Below are 21,560 nucleotides of genomic sequence, written 5' to 3'. Positions count from 1 at the left end.
TTTGTTTTAATTGTAAATTAGTGGGCAGCCAAACCTTTGAATTGTCCTGCTGCTTGAGCTGTGCATTACAGTGAACCTGGGTTAGGGCCTGACACCACAATCACCTGCATTAACACCACCACATTTACCAACATGATCTGAGCAAGCAGCACTTTGATGTCTCACACTCTAATCCTCCATCTCTCATGGAACACAATGAAAATCACTCTGAACTCCTCAGCAGTTGCTGTAAATACTAAATAAACAGGCTGCTGGCAGGCTCCTTGCCCTGAACACGGAAGAAAATGCTAATTAATTAAACAACCCAACCGCCAAAAACCCCCAAATGAACTCTACAAATTCTCTTTCCTTTACAGAAATAAGCTCACACATTTACACCACCATCAGTTGCCTCCAAGGTACCCACAGAGGGGCCAAGGCTTGGAAGTGCTTCCCAACCTCCCAGAGCAGCGCTGGCACCACGACAGCCAGATGGGAATTTTGGTTACGTCACCTGCAAGTTGCTGCATCCCACCAGCTGCTGCTTGTGGAGCTGTTTTCCTTAATGAGGCTTCCCTTGTTGGGAAAGAAAAGACTTCAATTTGTCAGTCAACAACTGTCAAGATAAATCCATCCTCAGTGGCATTGAACATCCCAGGGGATCAGCAGATCGTGTTCCACAAAGCCCTTGCAATCAATCTCCCCAAGTGCAACTTTTCCTGAAAAATAGAGAAGTACCTTCCAGGTGTAGGAACGGCTGCTGAACCAGGATTTCCTGCACAAACTCCACATGACCAGCTCTCACACACTTCTGAGAAACAACTCCAGCAACCTGCAGGTATGAGGAACACTGAACAACGTGGATCCACAAACCTTTGCTGCTTCTGCAAATGATGGCTCCAAACACCTTGTAATAAATCAAAAAACTTTATTTTGAAGATATATTATAAATGTACAGCACACACAACATCAGTGTCTGGGGTTATGTGTGAGCAGGTTTAAAGCCTCAGCATTCATTCCAGCCCCGGCCGTGGGTTCCACGTCTCCACACAAAACAAATCCAGGCTGAACAGGTCTGGCTTTGCCAACACCTCCCTGACTTCCAGGAATATATTTCAGAACAGCAACTGCTTAAAATGATCACAAATTAGCAGCATTCCTTGCTTTTGGCCTGGAGGATTTCTGCAGGGAGCAAATGCTGCTGGTTTTCCTGCTCAGGGAGAGGTCAGCGACCCACGCGAGCGTGGCCAGAATGAATCCCGAATTCCATAGGCTCAGGGATGTCTGCCCTAGTTTAAGCTCCAGAAAAGTAATGTTACACCTTAGGAAGAGCTGTGCATGCCACACACCGGCATCAGAGCCAGATCAGAGTTATCCTATGCGGTACCTAATTGCTGAATACACAGGTGAAATGAGAAAACGTGAAGTCAGTACCTTGCAATGTAATTTTACTGGTGCTGCCTCGTGGGAAGTGCTGGGTAGCAAATCACATTCGTGTACAGTTCATTAAGCCATGATAAAAATATGCAAATTAAAAATCTCTACAGGCCTCTGTTACCTGCTGCAACAGAGACACTTGGGTTTGTGGGGCATTGTTTAAAACGTGATCCAATTTCTCCCTCTCCCCAGAGCACGATATAAAACTATACCCAAATTCAGTAAGAATTTAATGCATTTACATTTACTGAAGTTCACATGCTGCAAACAGGATCTAGGGCAAGAGGTCCTTAAAAAAAACCCTTTTGCTACACTGGATGTGGGGATGGAGGCGAGAACCACCATGAGAACATTCACGTGGCTGTAACACCCCGTGCAGGGAGGTGGGGATTGCCCCCCTGCCCTGCCACAGCCAGCACACATCCTTCCAAGGAGGAGCTGTCCCAGAGAGGGGGATCCAGGCAGGATCTCCAGCCACAAAGCTCCAGGACTCTCAGTCGGATGGAAATACCAGCTGGAAGCGCTGTTGTTCTGTTGGTTAATAAAAATGGTATTTATTATTAAAAGTAGAAAACCAGGATGGTTCCTTTGGATGGTTCCTTTCCTTCCTTTGTGCACTGGCTATCCTGTGCACAAACCTTTGGGAAAATTGCCACTGGAGCAGAGCTCACAGTAACCTGTGCCCTTCCACAGGCAATGTTTGCTGGCAGAGTCGCTTTACATTCGTTTGGTGCGATGCTTGTTTTGGTGTGAACGCCTAAAAAAAGTAATTGTAACAGTCCTAACTAAAAAGGATTTCAATAACCACGAAAGAGTTGCTTGGATATGAAAATCAATCTTTGAAATGCAAGTTTGGTTCCAGGAGAGAAGGAAAGAAAGGGGAGGAGGGGTCAAGCTTAGGGTCAGGTCTGTGACAGGAGCTGCCAAGAAGCAGCCAGGAGCTGGAGGCTTGGAACTCGTGCAGGAGAGAACCTCACACTTCCCAGAGGAGGAATGCCCTGATGGCTGCTTTGGGAACTGTGCAAGTCAATTCTGCAGCTGCATGTAGAGCACAAACGTCCTGGAAATGGTGCAAAGCCCAGCGGGGCGATCCCAGGTGACCATTCCATGGAGGGATGCAGCAATCCTAAAGGAAGACTCGGGGCCCTGCTCACCAGGAGGAGGAATGGCAGATTCTTTGGGCTGCACCAGGGAGAGAGGTTCAGCAGGAGAGTTACACCAGCTCGGGCTCACAGGTCAGAGCAATCAAGGTCCAAGCTGTAAGTAGCCACTGGCCTATTTTCCAAATACATCCCTTTAAATGCATCCCCCTAAAAAGAGAGTATAAATATGAAGCCTTGAGAACACACTTCCACATAGTACATTGCCATTAAAAATATCAGTGTTTTGATGACACAGTAATAAGTTAGATATATTTCAATAAATAGCTGGCTACTTGCAAGAGGCCTGCAACATCAAAAGGTACAAGATTGTCTGGCTACCAATGGGGCAAAGAGCAGGACGTGTAAGAATCACACTATTAGTCACCCACCACCCCATCCCTTTCCTGCTCCATCTCACAGGCTTCCAAATATTCCCTTGACCATGTTAAGAGAAAATTAACTCTGACATGTCTGTGCTGGTTTGTACTTGAACACCCGAGCTGCAAGCACAGGACTCGAGCCTGTAAATCCTCACTGCTGGGAGCAGTTCCTCCTCACAAAACCTGCTGGTTTTATTTAACAAAAATCTTCCCTGTGTATTCAGGGATCTCTCACTGGCCCTCAGAGTAGGTCCCCCAGTCCTGCACACAAGGACAGCACAGTTCCTCACCAGGCAAAGCCACACACATTCCTTGTGCCCCATGGCTGCACCTTCCAGCTCCAGAGTGGTGACACCTCAGCTTTTGCAGGTTTTCTAAATTCTGGGCCAATCTGTGCCTTTCCAAGCACAGTGGACTCAACTCCCCTCTGCATTTTCTGGGATGAAGCAGCAATCCCAGCCCTGGGGTGATGGGACACAGCCCCTGGTGTAATTCACACCCCAGCACCACTGATGTCTTGATCCATTCCTTCAGCCTCAGGGGTGTTTTTGCTGGGTTTAAATCAACTCCTGTGCCTTGCTGCAAACACCACACCTCCTGAATTCTGGTCTCCTTCAGCTTTTGGCCACTGCAAACCTCAGTTCTCACAAGCCAAGCAGGGCTCTGTTACAGCCATCCCAAACAACACCTCAGCTATGGAAGTGTTGAGAACAAAACCCAGAAATAACCACATCTTCTCAAGCCTCCCAGCACCCTAAAATGCAGAATTCCTTTATCCCTACGGTCCCCCAACTGCTGCTGCTGAACCTGGGCATTCTCACCCTCTATCACACAGGATAATCTGTTTTACTGATGCTTTTCCCCACACTCAGTGGCACTGAGGGGTGCTGGCATCCCAAGGGAGGCAGCTCTGAGCACTTTTATCACTCTGAGCTCCACAGTCCAACCGTGGACTCCTGAAATCCAACCCAGCATTTCCCAAGCTGGGAATTTTACATTCTTCAAGGGCCACAACTGCACCAAAGGATCTGTTTGCTAAATCTGAACCTCTCCTTATCCATTCAGAAGTCAAAAAACCTCCCACCAAACTACAGGGTAGTTTTTTCCAACTTTGCCTTCCAAAAACACTCATTAAAAGGAATATTAACCACAATCCTGACTGTAGAGAAAGACATTTCTCTCTAACATTAAGAGCTTCAAGTAAAAGAGTCTTCTGGTATTATTACAGGCAAAAAGCTTCAGGAGTAAGCAAAAAAAAAAATTGGATTAAATAATCAAAACCTTTCATAAGACCACAATATTCAGTCACAGCTTCTCATGAGTCGCTGTGCTGAGCTCACTGGGGTGCAGGATCAGGCTCCAGAACAAGGTTATAATTTCATGTCATGTTGTCAGTCTATTCTTAGCAAGAGCCCACAAAAATGGTTTTACTGTCCAATTTGAACAGAAGAAACATCTCTATAAAGCTTGGAATTTCTACATGTAGAAGTAAATATTTCAGCAGTCATCAGCTGTAGAGCTTAATATGAAATTACAAAATTAAAAAAAAAATAATCCTGGGATAGCAGGACAAGATAAAATCTTGGGCTGTTTTGATTTCCCCACCCTTCATATTAATTATGAGAAATTGGCAACTTCAGTGCCTCAGCTGCATAACAGCACAGAGCAGATGCCAAGTTCAGGCCAAAACTTGTTGTAGGGTTTCGGGTTGCATCTTGCTGAGTTTTTGTTTAAAAAAGGCCCAGCTGCACATGAATCCCTCCCACAGCTCAGAGGGGACTTGCAGAGCTGCTCAGGATCTCCCTGTCTGACAGGACACCTCTGTGCTGTTCAACAGGGTCTCCAGCTGTTTTTTTCTGCAAGATTTGCCTCTCCTGCCTTTCCTGCAGGGCTGTGAAGCACAAGGCATGGCAGGGACGATGACAGATGTCAATCATGTTTCACTAAGTTGAAAATAAACCCCTTTTTTTTAGCAGACTGCTAAAAAAGTAAACACCTGCAGAGCCCAGTCATAAACACCAGCTGGATATTCACAGTGAGTTCTGTTCTTAATAGCTCAGAATTCCTCTCTGAAATCTCAAATCAGTCTTCTGGCAAATTAGGAAAGACCCAGCCTGACATTCTTGGTATGACCATGGTAAAAATAAGTATAAAGAAAAACCCACTTCTAACTCAAAGATAGCAATTTCAAGCGTGCTTTAAATACCTTAAACAAGATAAAAACCTGTGTGGTTCTGCTGCTTTACAGACCAACAGCAACCCCCCATGCAATTCAGCTGCTTTTTTTTTTTTTTTTTTAAACAGAATAAAACCCCCAAAAGCCCCTTGCTAAAACTGTGCACATAAAAATGGGAAAAAAAAACCACTTTGTGAACATATCCCTCCTTGCAATGGGATATGGCAGAGTGTGAGCTTAGGAACTGCAGCCACTTGGGAATCCAAGTTTTGGTGTGGTGAATTCTGTGGTGAAAGAGGTCCTGCACCTTCATTGTACCTGCCAGAGAACCTCCAGCAAGTACAACCCCAGTGGGACTGCAACAACACTAATGCAGCAAATAAATAGGAAAAAGCAATGCTATTTATTAGAATTCCATCTCTGAATGATTCTGCTTCAATTAGAATGCCAGATAAACAAGTTTGGATAGAAATGTGCTTGCTCTCCCAAGATTTGGGCTTTTAAAGAACATTTCCTAAGAATCTTTTTTTTTTTTTTTTGGTAAAAAGAAATTTTGCAATTTGATAAGAGCTATAAATTAATACTGTATGGAGATGATTAATATCCTATGCTAGTGGTCAGTGACCTTTTGTAAACACCAGCCAGAACCTAGCAAAACTGGCCAGAAAACTGTCACAGGCCTTTTGAACGAGCAGTATTTCTTTCCAACAATCAGATTCTTAAGTGTTTTCACAAAACCTTTTTCCTATTTTTTTTTATATATATACTTTATTTTAAACCTAATACCTGAAAACATAAACAAATCCTCAAACCTCTTCCACTAACACTAAATCCACAAGGCAACTCACTCCTGTTGGCCGTAACTACGAAAGCTCTCGTGTGAGACCCCTCCAGCCAGGATCTCCTCCTTTCCCTCCCTCCCTCCCTTCCCTCCACCCCTTCCCAGCCATCCAGGCAGCCTCCATGGAGGTGGAGGGGGAGTGAGGGCCAGGGGGAAGTGGCACAGTGCACTGGCAGCTCCCTCTACGTGCGATTCAGTGTCTGGAAGATTCGGGAGATCTGTAACATCACCGGCCCCGTTTCGGGATCGTTCATCCACTGAGTGCTGTTCAAGGGGTTTTCAAGCATATCCTCGAAGGCTGCCAAGAAACAGGGATTGCAACAGTTAGTCCTTCAATGTTTGGGAGGTTTCAACAGCAGGGCACTGAGAAATACCCACAGCAGTGCTCAGAAATGGTGGGGATACACCTTGTGCATTCCCAAGGTCCACAGCCTGGCATCATGCTACAGGCTTTGTGCTTTCCTCCCTTCTCAGCACTAAATTCACTGCAGACAGTGATTAAACACTCAGCCTGGATTACAGGCCAGCCCACAAAACCTCAAGGACATGAGGTTGAAAAGGTAAAGCCTTAACAAATGTGTCCAGGTCTCAGACTCCAGGATCATGCCATGAAATTTATCCCTTCCTGAACGCTCTCCTGGAGCTCCACTCCTCTGACCAAAGCTTTTTCCACATCCTAGCCTGGACTTCTTGCACCAATATCCTTTTCCTCCCTGGTACTTAAGTAAGATATTTCATGGAAAGCACAGTCACCCCTTGTCTGTTCCAAGTGGTTCAAATATTTAAAAATATGTCTTTACAATAAGCTTTGCTGTTTGTTTGCCTTTCTAGTTTTGACTCTTCTACTCATGCTGAAGGAACCAGACAGGCACTGCAAGAGCTGAGCTGCCAATCTGGCAGAGGAATGGGCCAGGCACTCATTTAAGCCCTTTGACAGCCACTGAGCTGGGCTCCTGGACATTTGGAGCCAGTCATCACAGAATGGGACAAAAAAAGCAGCTGCACAGTTACCAAAATGTCAGTGTTGTAAGAGCCCAAGGTCAGGGTTACTTTTCCCAGGAGTGTCAGTGCACAAAGCTCAAGTGCCATTAGTGGGAGCTGGAAATGCCCAGCACCTCTGAAAGGCTCCTCATTAATACCTTGCTCAAGGTCATGTGACTTGCCTCCAGGAAAGCCCAAAATAAAATCCAGATCTCCCCTTTCAGCATTTGAACTATTTTATTTTACACAGACTCACCAGCTTAAAACTAAAGATTTATCGATATTCTGTAAGGAACTCACTAAATGCAAACCCTCATTATTAAAACCTGTGACATAAGCAATTTGCAGATGTATCATCAGGAATACATTCTCTGATGTTCATCCAAGCTCCACGAGCTCCTATAATGGCATTTCATTTTCTATTTATATTCTGAGCTGCAGTGAGGAACCCCTGTTGGAAATGAAGAGACCATTTGTTCAGAAATCAAGAGTGGGAAGGTGCTGCTCTTGAATTATTTAAAGGCTTGCAAACTCTCCTGATTACACTTAAAATAGTATTTTTAAAGGCTCTCTTGAATGAGCTGTGCACACAGCCTTTATTTAAAAGTATTGCTTCAAGTAAGTTTTGAAGCTAAAGATTAAGTACAAAACTTTTTATATTTATATAGCAGAGCCAGTCAGTGCTCTGTGTTGTCAAAAAGAGCAATTCCTCAGGGATTTGAGGCTCTGTCCTCAGCTGGGCATGCACTGTGCCCACAGCCTCTCTGACCCTAAGCACACAGCTCAAACCCAAGCAAGGGGAAGGCTGTTTTCCCATTTTATCCCCATTTTGATAGGCAAAGCCTTAGCTCAACCTTCTTGTTTGGATATTTTTCCACCAGTTCCCTTCTGCCTCAGTGATCAGGCCTCACACACAGGGAGCTGCACAGCTGGAGACAGCCTTGTTTTTTCTGTGAAATAATCAGAGTTCTAGACAGACATTCCTGATTTTTCCCCTCGTGGCCAAAGGGAGCACACAAAAGGTCTCCTAAATCCACAAAAGCATTGCAGCCAGCAGCTATTAAAGTTCTGAGTTTAGCAAGTGTAATCCTGGGGAATTACAACCATTTCTGGGACAGCCCCAAGGCCTGCTCTGGGCTCAGGATGAAGCAAACAAACAGCAGAGCTCATGCAAGTGAGGAACAGGCTCCAGAGCTGCCCCTATCCCCCAGAGGGTGCTGTCATCATCATCTCTGCTTGGATTTCCTGGCAAATCCAGCTGGAACCCACACAGGACTTACCTAGTAGAGTTTTAGGGTTGGTGAGCCCTAATTGTACCACTGGGTTTTCTAAGATGGCTTGGAAGAGAGGGCTGTTGGTGTCAATGCCCTTATCTAAGTCCTCTGGAGAAGGTTTTCTGTCTCCCAGCAGCCACTCACACTGAAAGAAATCAGCAGGCACATCAGATTTCATTAGAACCAAAGTGTCTCTACTCAAAAGTTTTGCTAATGTGGCATTTTAAAAATACTTTTCCCTCTCCCAGTTAAAGCCTGAGCTGTACATTTCTTTTCACATGTTCATTTGTACCATCCAGCCCAATACCCTCTCTCCAACAGAAGCCAGCACTGGATACTAGAGAGAGGCTTTCCTGGCTGTCAGCTGGGTCCACAGAATTTTCCTTAATATAAGGAAATTTTTTTCCTTAATATAAGGAAAATTTCCAAGACTAATCAATCTTGGAAAAACTTCCTGTTTTCTGATTCCAGAAACTGTGGAAGCATTGCTGCCAAATGGTAATTCACACATTGCATGGCTTGAATCATTTATTCCTGTCCTAAACCAGTTATTCTTGGGAATAACCTTCTACTTTCTCATGACAGCACAATCTCTGTTGCAGACTGAGGTGAGGGAGTTTCTCAAAAGCTTTTTGAAAACCCAGCCTCACAGACCCTGACATCCTCTGGGGAGTCCAAACCCTCTGCAGTCATCCCAGTTGTGTACCCAATTTCAAGGAGGCACAGAATTTGTGCTCCTGAATCTCCAGTAGGAGTTGACTTTTTGACAGATCAAAACATGACCTAGCTGAAGGATGAGAAGATCAGTGGAACAGACCTTTGGAGCAGGAAGGAGCAGCAAGGATGTTGTACTCACAGCTGCATTTTGCTGGTTGTTGTTCACTCTGAGTGCATCCACCACTTCTTTTTCATCAAATCCCATCTCCATCAGGGCAATGACAGCCTAGAGCAGAACCCCACAGCTTAACAAATATTACACTTAGATCAGAAATGAGAGCAATAATATCCCTTCACCTTCTGTGCACAGGTTTATGTGAGGTAAAACCCCCTCGTTATTTCCACATGCAAAGCACTCAGTAATTTTATTAACAAAGTTTTCAAATATTCTGTATCAAAAGTATCTTTATTATAGAAGAACAAAAAAATCTTAGGAGTGAAGGTAGTTCCTACCCTCAACACTGGAAGCTGAATGCAAGGCAAAAAGCAAGTATACCTGGGGTAGAAAAGAGAAGGAAAATGAGGAAAAACCCCTCATTTTGGAACTCCTCTCCTGTCACAAAGCTCTTGTTCACATCTCACTGACAGATCAGCCTTGACGTGCATTTGTGGTTCTATTCACCCCATTTAATTTCACTTCCCAGATTACCATACTGGTACCAGAATGTTTCATTGTTTGGGAATTGCACCCAGGCCATCAAACACATTTGCAGCTCTTAACCCACATATCTGAGCTGTAAACCCAAGGTGCCAGATGTCCCAGAGCCCCTCCTGCTGTGTTCCCAGTGGGAGAACAACACATTCCCACTGCAGGTAATGCTGTGTTCTGTAGAAATGGCAACTTCTGTCCTTGCTGCAAGACTTCAGCCTGCTGGTGGTACTTTGCCTTGTTCCCTGAAACAATAATGTTCTTCTGTCCTCTTAGAGATCATCCAGCCTCAATTCCCTGCCAGGAGCAGGGACACTTTCCACTACCCCAGGGTTTCCAGAGCCCCATCCAACCTTTTCTACAGCCAAAGGATTTACTCCTGTCCTGCCACCCTTCCTTCCCAGGCTGCAGTGAAAACAGCAATGCCAGGGGTCTGGAGCTCATGTCATTCCCCTCAGAGAGTTTCCAGGTGCAGAAGCAACTGTGCCTTTCACGTAGATCCTGCTATCCCAGACAGTAAAGCACTCCTGAGGTAAAATCCCTAAATTTAAACACCTCCACTGAAATACTGCCAAGCCACCACAACACCCATCAACCAAGAGGGCCTATTTCATTTATGAACTAAACATTTGGATTTTATGGTGCCCATGAATTCCCTCCCAGTCCTACAAGTCCCAGAGGGGATTAGCAGCACCCACCCGTGGGTCTGGACGAAACTCTCTTTTCCTCCGGATCTTCTTGAAGATTTCCGTCAGCTCATCCTTGGCCTCCTCCCCTTCCTCCTCCGAGCTGGGACCCGCAGCTGCCTCAGCAGAGGAGGCAGCACCTTCAGCTGGGGCTTCTGCAGGAGCAGAACCTGGCAGGGGAGCGTCCACAGAAGGGTCATCAGCGTGTTCTATCAACCACTCCATGGCCTGGGTGACGGACATGCTGGAAAACACACAGGAACAGTGCTGAGGAACGCTCTGGATGTGACAGCCACGTTCCATGTGCATTCATCTACCCCATGCAGCTTAATTAGGACCTGAAAACTCGTAAATGAAGTTTTGGAGGAAATCTCAGAGCACCTCAATTCTCTGGGCATCCACAATTGTCTCTGAATTCAGGAAAAGAGAGGCTCCAAGTCCAGCTTGGACCTGCAACCCAGATTTTGAAAGGTATTTCTGAGGGAGTCACCTCACTCTCTGCAGCATCTGCTTTGTCTCCCAAAGAAGAACTGGCTGTATGCAGCTGTGGACAGAACTGCCAACAAAGCACATTCCAAATGTGCACTGGAGCCACATCTCAGGTGCCAGGGGCTCTGTCCCTCAGGGAGAGGGAGCAGAACACCATGGTGTGACACCATCACTTGCTAGGGGATCCTCAGAGCTCTCAAACACCTCTCCCCACCAGGTAGAAAGGAAAATGCCAAGACAACAGTGCAAGGAATGTGTCATTTCACTTGACACACAGGAACTACTGCATAATAATGGAAGGGAAAGCCTTTGCCTGTTTTTTGGCTTTTCTGTTACAACATGAAAGCTGCAGCACAGCAGGGGAGAAAGTCTTCCTGAGATACTGGAAAAGTGTGATTGGAATATGTTGTGGACTCTTATCACTAAGATTTTTCAAGAATGGCCTAACAAACCCCTCTGAGGGGTGAGACAGTATAGCTGGCTGTTCTTGGGGCAAGAGAAGAACTACATAACCTCCTATTTTACTGCAGTTGCTCTCTGGACTTCACAATATTCTTTGAATTTTTTAAAGATCAGCACAAAATGTATTTCTACAGCTCAAAGGCCAGTGTGGATGGGCTAACTTTGCCCTTTCCTCTGACTAAAATCTGACTTTGAAAGCTGAAGAAAATGTGAGTATGGTACTTGGAAACAGTGCCAGCCTGGCAGCCCTGTGACCCACAGACCTTGCAGAGCACATCCAGCCCTGATCCCCCTTCCTGTGCCACCTGCGCTGTGCCTGAGGCAGCACTTCTTGGAGTTCAGGTTTTCTCCAACCTCCACTGAGGTGACCCATATAAGGAGACAAAAAAGATGCAAACGTGTGGTGAGGCAGAGCTGTTTGAAGTGCCAGGCAGTGCTGCACACTCACTGGTTCAGGCGGAGGGCTTTGACAGCTCTGCTCTCAGGGAAGCCCATCTCAGTGAGCTGGCGCAGCGCGATCTCGTCCACCCTGTCCTCCTCGTCCTCATCCAGCATGGCTGCACACACACAAACAAAACACAGCTCAGATGCACTGCAGCCTCACATAAACCCCTGTGTCAATGGAAAGGCATGTGTTAAGTTCAAGCCCCGTTCTCTCTCCCATCCCTTCTTTTGTTTCCGCCCCCAGTTTGCCACCTCATCATGTAATTCGCTGCACTCAGCTCGCTCCGGCTCAGATTGATTCTTCCAGGACAAAGGCTTTGTCCAGATGTGTTCAAGATCTCAAACAAAAGGCCACTAACTGCCACATGACCACGGGATTTCCACACAATTAAATACAGGAGATTCACTGAAGATCTATTAAGCATTTCTCTAGAAATTAAGTTGGATCTGGCTGTAGCAGATCTCAAGGATGAGCATTTCCTGCCAACCCCAGCAACATTTCTCCTCATCTCACTACATCCTCGTAAATTTTCAACTGTTCTTTACCAACCCTACTACCAATTTTTAAATTGAACTTCTCACCCATTCCAAAGGGACTTTTTAGATCCATGATTTTTATCCACAAGGTGAAACTCTCACCACAAAGTTTTCAGCAGCTTTGCTGCCACATCAGTGTTTGAACTTCACTCTGAGCCCTTTCCTATGCTCCAAAAACAAATTCCCAGTGTTGAACCAACAACTCTAAAGATATGTTCATACCATTTGCCTTCTTAAACAGCTCAACTGCATCGGGGTTCAGTGCTAGCAATTTCTGTGCAACTTCTATGAGAGACACTAAAATCTTCCGGAGCTCTGTCTGGAACTGCAAGAAAGGAAACTGTCAAAGCATTTAGACAGGAAGTTACCAGCCAGCAGTGAATCTTAATCTATCTGTTGTTAGTAACACAGCAGCAGCCTGGCTCTCTGTACACAAAGTTGCTTTATTAGGGCTTTCTTTTCATTGTTTAGTCTCTCAGGAGGTCTGGGACCTTCCTGTGAAGTGTTACATGGAAGTAAAAGCTCCTGGGCAGAAAGGTCCTTGTGTTTCTACCACACCTCATGGGCAGTGGCCACAGGAAACCCTTGAATTATTTAAGACTGAAGAAATAAAACCCCATAACGTCACATTTTCACATTGTGCTTTTTCCAAGCACAAAAAAAATGTTTTAAATCATAATTTAAGATGATATTTTATTACTATGCCTCTAAACCTTAAGCTATTTAATACACATTACAGACATCTAAATTTCTCTTCTAGAAAAAAGAGAACTGTATTCAAAAAAAAGATTAATACATAACTAGAAAGCAGCCTGTTGGGCTCTGGGTGTGTGAGTTTTCAAACAGATGCAGTACTCACATCCCTCATGTTGTGGTGGCTCACGCTGCGGTCCACGCTGCGGGCAGGAAGATTGGCAGTGGCTTTGAGGATGGCATCCTTGTCAGGAGCCTTCTGCTCCTGCTTCCTCTGCAGGGAAGGGAACAGGAGAAGTTTCATAACCCATTAGCCACAGCACAGAGTTTCATATTGCTCCCCAAGACACCAAGCAGTGCTCTGTCACTTGTAATGCCATGGATTACCAGCACCAGTGTCTCCCTGCAATTACAGAGCTCAGCTGGGCCTGTTGGGCTGCCCCACCCTCAGTTCTTACACCCAAACATGCAGGGAAATTCCAGCACAACCAGGAGACTGATGTATCCCAGAGAACTTGGAGGCCTCTGAGTTTCTGTGATACATCAACACATCCCGACCCTCAGGAATAACTCCAATAAAAAAAAATAAACAGTGAAGGGCAACACTCCAGCTCCAGAGGCTGCTTAGAGGGTGACAAGCCACACAGAGCTAAAGACAGAAGACAACTTCACAGCAAACCAACATACTTCTTTGGGTTTTCTAACAAACTAAGGCACTTGCTGAACTGTATTTTAGCTATTAGACATTTGTTCAAAGATCAAATCTGTAACACTTTTAATGGAGTGTATCTGTGTGTCTTATTTTAAGGCAAATGTTCTCAGAATGACAGTTAAAAATGCAACATCAGCTTCCTCTAAGTTTGGAAGAAATAAGAAGCAGTTCCTGTAGAATTTAACTGGCAGCATCTGCCTCTAGAAGGAGAGTACATCACAGTAATCCCTCCACACTTCATCAATAAAGCAACTAAAGTGTTCCAGACTCACTTTCTCCTCTGCAACCACATCTGACATCTTGGGCAGCAGCGTTGGTGCACGCTTCTTGACCAGCAGCAACACATCTGTGAGAGAGAGAAGGACACTGCCACAGGTTAGAGGGTCTGGGAGAGCAGCTCTGCAAGATATCCCTCAAATTCAACTGCTCCTGGAGATGAATTTTGTATTAGTTCCATTTATCTAGCTTCCTATGTCAGAGCAGAGAGAAAATCTTAAAAACGTTTGGTATTTGCCAGATGAAACCCAAGCTCCTCCTTCCAGACTGATAAAATTCAAACCCAGACAATCTCACCTCTGTCCTGAATGTTCTCCTCCAACACTGTTTTTGTGTCTGTCAGCACCTTCTCAGAAGTAGCATGGATCAGCTTATGATGTGTCACAGTTTTGGGATCCTCCAAGCTCCCAGGAAGGCACTGCAGGAGACAATAAATACTGCACATCAGAGGACAGAAATGAGGCTCCTCATGAACCATCTGGCACTCAGGATTCTCCACATACAAACTCTGCATCATTTCCTGGCTTCTCAAGAGTTTGAGCCAGAGGTCAGTGCACATAAAGCATTTTATTAAAGAAAATGAGGTTTGATTTGTGCCTGTGTGGGTGGATTTGTGCTTTCTCAGGACATCTCTCTCACACTAAACTCTGAAGTGCTGGAGATTTGGAGCAAAGCAAGGATGCTCCAGGACCCACTGCTACATTAATTCTGATCACTGAGGTCCCTCAGAAACTGGTTTCACAAAATAAAAATGCAGATCTACCAAGAGCAGCAGTGTTTTACAGGAGGGAAGGCTGGAATGATGCATGTCCTCATTTGGAGTGTCCAAACAGGACAGACTCCCTGCTTCACCTCATAATTATTATTTACTCTCTGAGTAAACAGGGCACTGCCATCAGTGATTTTGGTTTCTCTGACCTTAAACTGGGCAGTTTCTGCACCTTGTTTCAAGCTGAAATAAAGAGATTTTGCTGCTATAGCCCTAACCTGGGTTCCTGCTGAAAGGGCTGAACTAAATTTCCATTCACAGCTCTTCCTCCCAACCGTAAATAATCAGAATACAATGGATTTTTTTTTTGGGTTCATTCCCTTACTGCAATTCTAAATTGCATGTCAATTAATTCACCAGGAAATCAGTTCAAATCCTAAAAAAAGAGTGCTCACACAGGCCTTGAGCTGTCTCCTCCTCACACCAGAGTGGCTCCAGATGCACAGTGAAAGACTTCAGGAACATTATTCCATCAATGGATCTAAAGGCTTCCGATTTGTTTGAGTGCAAAAAAGAAAGCAAAGTGCTTGCAATTCCAGAAAGGCAAAGATTAGAAATAACAACGTGAAATTGCTGCTGCTGTTCTCACCACAAAACAGGACACTTCATACTGACCTTGCCTGCTGTGCCCACAGCAAACTGCTTTTAATGACACTTCCAAATATTTCTACCAAGCCACTTCCAGCATGTCTGCAGAAGAGAGTGTGCACCTTTTGTGCACCCAGAAATCCCACTGAAAATCCTAATTTTGGTGGAGCATTTAGTGCTGCTCATCGCCAGCCTCCTGCAAAGGAGTATTTTAACTCCATCACCACCTTTCCTGCTGCCTGCAACTGATGGAAAACTCAGCTCCCTGCTGTTTGTCCAACAAAACACTCTTGTTCCCAACACAGATTCTCACCTGAACCTGGATTTGGTTCTGATGCCCGAGTGAGACTGAGGTGAGAATATCTGAGTCCTGCTTTGTCTGACAGGAGCTTCTCAGGGAGCCTCCAGCCCATGAAGAGCTGAACCAAGGCCAAAGAACACATCAGCAGCTGGGAGCACCTCCTGGAATGGATCTGAGAAGGTGCCCAAAATGCCTGGGGACATCAGTGGAACATCTCTGCAAACCAGCTCAGAATGTTCCTGGTACAGATCCTGAGCTAGGAGGAGCTGAAAAGGGCAGCTGGGAGGTGTTTTTGGGGTGGGCACACAGACCTACTTCCATTTCCCCCAGCACATATAAAAAAGTATGTGGGGGACAATCACATAATAAATGTGGGTAGTAATTAATCATAAAACTAATCAGGTAAAAGTTTAAGAAAAAAAAAAAAAAAGAAAGAAGTTCTGTGGCCACCAATTCTTATTTCCTGTTCTTCCAAAAAGTTTAATAACAACTGCAGAGAATAACAGGGCAGATATGGGCACTAGAGACACCAAAGAGGCTGCTGAGTGAAACACTTATCAGTGAAACTTATCTTAAGTTAAGATGGCTTATATTCACAATTTAAATGCCCTGGAAATAGAAAAAAACAGCTGACCAGCAGTGCCTTTACTCATTCTCACCTTTGCTTTTTAGTTTTGGAGTTCCCAGCAGGCTGGACAAATATTTATCACAGGTGCCCAAGCAACTGCTGAAATCCTAAGCCCTGGTGATGCCAAACACCTCTTGCAAAGCTTGGAATCCTGGTAAACCACAAGGCTTTGTTTGTTTTAAAATACAAAAAAAAAAAAGCTTTTTATTTCTTGCTTTTAATAACAGAAACATTCAAAAATAGCCCTGAGACTCCCTCCTATTAAACTTGGGTGGTTTAAACCATCTGCTTAAACAAATTGGGAAAAACCAGTGGGAGAGGTTATTTCTTTGCCTAACTAAAGAGCCCAAAACATCAAATTTGGGGGAGATAAAGACATCCAGAGTGGCACTTCAGAGATCAGCCAGCATTTGAAGGTTATGGAAGGAAAAGTGGCCACTTCCCCAGCTGCAATCTGTTACAAACATTTCCTCTGCTTCCTGAAAGATTTCAAATTTCAGAGACATTCAGGAACACAATCATCAGTCTCTTGGAAGAGATGGCTGCAGAAATGATCTCAAGGTGTTATCAAGATTCAGTTCATGAGCAGGAGCTGTGATTTCTCCAGATCTATTCTCCCCCTCCATAAAACTATTTATTATCCACTATGGTTATGGAAGTCCACTCCAGGATGGATTTTTGCACAAAGCAGCAAAGATTGAAATCAAATATCACCCTGAGTTATCAAATTGTGCCTAAACCTGCTCTCTGGCAGTGTGAAGCCATTCCCCCTCATCCTGTAAAACTCCATCCCTCTCTCCCTGTACTGGAATGGATCCTGGGCACCTTTATTTCACCAAGGAAATAAAAATTTAACACTTCAAACAGGAGTTAAGTGGTTAGAAAATACAGGATTCTCTCCTATTGCACAGGTTTTATGTAAAAATAAATCTTTGTAGGACTCTGAAGGCAACCCCCCCACACCATTAAATGTGATTTAGTGAATTGTGCTCCCAGAGGGACGGGCTGAGGCTGCAGCTCTTGCCAGCTCCAGGAAGAAATGCAGCAGGTCAGGAGTGCAGCTGCCAGCCCAGGCTCCTGGCCACGGGTCACCATGTCACACGCTGCTGCTGTCAGTCAGGCAGCACACCCACAGGGGCTCTGGGGCAGCAGCCTGGCACTGCCTGTGCCCCCTGGGCACTTCTCCCTGCCACACGGCCACACTTTGGCCACCTCCATCAGAATCTCCTTGTTTAAAGCACGGGGAGGGCGTCAGAAGGGCTTTGATCCCCCCAAAAACACCTCAGTGCTAGCACAGGGGGAGGCTGCACTCAGATTTTAACAGAACAGGCAATTTGTGCTCCTCAGATCTCAATTTCTCCTTCCTTTGCTCAGCCACAGAAAAACCAGGCTGGAGTTCAACTCACACAGCACCGACTGCTCTGACACCCCAAACTCTGGAACAAAACATTCCCAAATGATCTCTGCTCAAACCCCCCTCTGCCAACACACACAACTCTCCAAAAGGCGGTTTTATTTTATTTATTTTATTCCCACACGGAGCAATTCCAGCCAACCCATGGGGGAAAACAGACACAGCGCACAAAGCCACCTGCCCACCTGAGCTGATTTTTTACCCCACCCTCTTTTTAAAACCATTTACAGGGCGTTGGAAAAAAGCAGCTTTCTCAGGGGACAATTCTCCTTTTGCCGGGACTGTTACCCCCGGTGGTTCCCTGCTGGTTCCAGCCCCGGGCGCTCCGGTGCCTCCGCCCGGCCCCGCTCCCGTTCCCCGCTCCCGTTCCTTACGTGCTTCAGGCACCGCTCCTTCAGCTTCTCCACCGTCGTGTCCTCGGCCACCTCCTCCAGCCACTCGGCGCCCTCCATGGTGCACACATGGAGCCTCAGCACCTTCCCCGCGAAGATTTTCTCCTCCTGCACGAACATCGCTCCCGGTCCCGCTCCCGGTGCTTCACCGCCGCCTCAGCAGGCCCCGGGCAGCGCCCCGCGCTCCCGCCCGCCCATGAAGGTGACCCCGGGCGGCCCGGGGGAGCGGCGGCCCGGCCCGGCCCGGGGAGCGGCGGTGGCTGTGCCCGGCCCGGCCCGGCCCTGCCCGGTGGCACCGCCGCCGTCACCGCCCGGGCCCCGCCGTCCCTCCGGGGACACGGCCGCGGCCGGAAACGGAAATGCTGCGCAGCGCCGCGGCACGCTGGGAGGTGTAGTTCTACCGGGGTGGGCTTCTCCGGAAGTGAAGGAGTAGAACCCCCCCGCTCCCCTTCGCGCCTCTGAGGCTTTCAATCTTTATTAAACCTTTAATAAACCTTCAATAAACGATTAATGGCACTGAGTGACGTTTAATGACGTTTAAGTCCTTTTATCAACGGCTCCTCCGCGCCGCAGTTACCACGGAGTGTCCCGGATGCATTGTGGGATCGCGGCGTCTCCCCCCCCCATGTCCCGGTGCATGCCGGGAGTTGTAGTTCCGCACCGTGAGGCTCGGGCCCGGGCAGGGCGGAGGGGTCGCGGACATCCCGGGACAGCGGGAGGCACCGGGGCGGTGCTGCCGGGCCGAGCGGGGCAGGGCGGAGGGGTCGCGGACACTCCCGGGACACCGGGAGGCACCGGGGCGGTGCTGCCGGGCCGAGCGGGGCCGGGCGGAGCGGCCGCGGGCAGCCGCAGTTCCCCGGCCCGCCATTAGAGGGAGCCCGCGGGCCGCCGCTCCCCGGCCTGCTCCCCTCGTTCCTTTTTATATCGTATTATTAAAGATTTTTTATTAAAGTTAACTTTGTGAAAAATACATGGCTTATGATTGTATTTTCGCAAATATTACAATAAATATATTTGTAATGTTAGAAAGTTATACTATATTAATTCTCTTAAGTAGTGTGTTAAATATAGTTTTAAGTCCCAACATAATGTTAAAATTGAGACTATATATGTAAAGAAAGTTTTTTTTTTTTTTAAAGAATGAAATACTCGCTTCAAAGAACACCTAAATCTTCCCAAAAAAATTATAATTTTCGTATCAGAAGAAGCTAATTTCTTCAAACCTTACTCAAAAACACCTTAAAAATTAAAAGAAACGGCTAGCATACAACAAAGTTCTTATTTTAAATAAAATGTATACATACCCATAAAAGATATATAAATATACAACAAACTATTACTTTTAAAGTTATTCCTTTGTTCACAAAGTATACTTTTCATAACTTAGTATCCAAAAACATCCAAACATCCATAATGCTTTATTTTTATTGTCTTATAATATTGTGAAAAATACATATTTTATTATTGGATTTTCACAAGTATTACAATAAATAGTATATGTGTAATGTTAGAAATGTTAGAAAGTTATGCTGTATTAATTCTCTTCAGTTGTGTGTTAAATTCTGAGCAGGGGGCTCAGAGACCTTGGCACAAAGTCAAAAACACCTGTGGCTTCGATTTTAGCCCGTGGAAAAAGCTGCCAACTCTGTATGAGGAATTACAAGCCACAAGGGTTTGAGTAGTGTGGTATTTGAACTAACACAGGGTGAAAAAATTAGAATTTTGGGGTTTTTAGAATGGGGTTCAAGGGACAAGATGGATTTGGGTGTGTCCTGACCTTCTTCTCCTTCTCCTTGCCCTCCATGTCTTGCTGTGCTGGTGACACTTTTCTGTTGGTTTAAGGCACAGACACACTGTCCAACAGAAATTATAGATATTGGCACATTATTGTAAATATAGTACAGGTAGTTTTTAATATAAAATATAAACAGTGCCCTGAGGGCAGACAGAATGGCATGGGTGACCTGCTGGACAGAGGTCAGCAGGTCAGAGAAAGGAGGAAAGATAAATAACCTTGAGAAGCTGATCCTGTGCATCCAGACTCCTCCTCTGGCTGCACAGGATGGGAATCGAGGATTTTACACTCCTGGGGTCACCTCAACACCCAGACCCCAAGTCTGGGTGACCCCAAATCCTTGTGATGGGCTGAGCACAATCTGCCCGACACCAAATCCACCCTGAAAACTTCTTTCCCACTGATTCCTGGTGGCTTTGCTGCTTCCAACCTTTCCCTGCCCCATGGAGGGAGCTGAAGTCTGGGGGTGGCTCAGGAGGTGCCACTCGGAGCCCCTGGAGTTGGGGACAAGCAGGGCAAGGCTTTGCTGGGAGTTCCTTTAAAGCAGCCAGGGAGCAGGGAGAGATCTCCCAGCAGGACAAATCCAGAGCTGTGGAGCTCTTGGTGTGCACAGGACCTTCCACAGCCATAAAGGGGCTCTCAGCAGTCGCTGCTGCAAAGGAGAACAAATATCTGGGGATGAATCTGGAGCAGAGGCAGGGAAAATAAAAAGAGATTTCTGCTCTCTGGCCATCTCTTGCTTTGAAGCAGCTCTTGCCTAACAAAAGTGGAATACTTTATTTCCGTGCTTTGAATGCAGCTCCAGTGTGCTTGATAAAATGAACCCATAAAATTGCAAATATGAGGCAATTTGACTACTGATGGCTAATGCATCATAAGGGCCCAGGGAATGGGAGCATTTAAAAACACCCCATCGAAACACTGGGCACTGCCTCCTTGCCTTGCTCTACAGCAGAATAAATAAACAATATGTGTCTGCTACGCTGGTACTGTCCAAAGCCAAAAGAATGACTGCACAGTGTGCTACTTGCTTTTTATGGCTGATCCATTATGCCCAGAGCCCAAGGTGGGGATGAGAAAAGGGGGATCAGCAGCTCTTTCCCTCTGAGGAAAATCTCCTCGTGTTTCACATCCCCAGGGGAATTATTTTCCGTGGCTGCATCCAGCAGCAGGATCCTTCCCTGTTCCCAACCTTGGCCTGGCTCTGCTCCAGTTTTGGGGGGACAGAGCCCACAGCCCTCAAACACCTCAAACACCCCCTGTGTGCAGGGGAATAGTGGGGGAGCAGCTCAATATTCCTGCAGGAAAATACCAGGGAGCTGACCAGGAACACAAAAAGAGGATTTTAACAGGGGTGGAGAGCCAGGACAAGGGGGAACGGCTTCAGACTGGCAGGGAGCAGGGTTAGATGGCATCTGAGGGAGGAATCTTTCTCTGTGAGGGTGGGCAGGCCCTGGCACAGGTTGCCAAATCCCTGAAAGTGCCCAAGGTCAGGTTGGACAGGGCTTGGAAAAGCCTCTGGGACAGTGGGAGGTGTCCCTGCCCATGGCAGGGCGTGGAATGGGATGAATTTTAAGGTCCCTCCCTACCCAAGGAGCAGAGGTGTGGGAGCAGGACCTCAGAACCCTCCCCAGTCCCATTCCTGGGCTCATTTCTTCTCTTGCAAGGACTCCAAGGAGCTGATTCCAAACCAGGCAGTGCTGGCAGAGTGGGAACATCCAGCTCGGGGGAATCCACACCAGCAAACCCCGTAATCTCTTTTAAATTGTCTGAGAGTGGGAGGAATAAAAGAGACTGA

At 46.3% G+C, this 21,560-nt stretch overlaps 1 protein-coding gene across 2 annotated transcripts; it reads right to left on the bottom strand.

Moving 5' to 3' along the window:
- Positions 1-887: 887 nt before the first annotated feature.
- On the bottom strand, positions 888-18,331 carry UBAC1 (UBA domain containing 1). 2 transcript variants are annotated; one of them, XM_030286368.4, is made up of 10 exons: positions 17,950-18,331; positions 14,173-14,293; positions 13,872-13,945; positions 13,054-13,161; positions 12,417-12,534; positions 11,662-11,770; positions 10,275-10,506; positions 9,067-9,153; positions 8,217-8,355; positions 888-6,253 (listed from the first exon to the last, which is right to left on the bottom strand). In XM_030286368.4, exons 1-10 carry the CDS (start codon positions 18,085-18,087, stop codon positions 6,138-6,140), a joined length of 1,242 nt encoding a protein of 413 aa, XP_030142228.4. In that variant the 5' UTR covers positions 18,088-18,331; the 3' UTR covers positions 888-6,137. The 2 variants fall into 2 exon arrangements, with proteins under 2 accessions (XP_030142228.4, XP_002187980.5); XM_002187944.7 differs by having other exon boundaries at positions 12,417-12,519; positions 17,950-18,330.
- Between the last annotated feature and the right edge of the window lie 3,229 nt (positions 18,332-21,560).

Source organism: Taeniopygia guttata, chromosome 17 (genome assembly GCF_048771995.1).
Source record: "Taeniopygia guttata chromosome 17, bTaeGut7.mat, whole genome shotgun sequence".
NCBI lineage: Eukaryota > Metazoa > Chordata > Aves > Passeriformes > Estrildidae > Taeniopygia > Taeniopygia guttata.
This window is presented reverse-complemented; position numbering and strand designations above follow the sequence as displayed.

Coding starts and splice junctions, on each gene's coding strand:
- UBAC1 (XM_030286368.4), bottom strand. CDS start 18,087: ATGTTCGTGCAGGAGGAGAAAATCTTCGCGGGGAAGGTGCTGAGGCTC. Junction 10,507..11,661: donor AAAGCCCTCCGCCTGAACCA/GTGAGTGTGCAG, acceptor TGTGTTTTCCAG/CATGTCCGTCACCCAGGCCA. Junction 6,254..8,216: donor CAACCCTAAAACTCTACTAG/GTAAGTCCTGTG, acceptor GTTTCTTGGCAG/CCTTCGAGGATATGCTTGAA.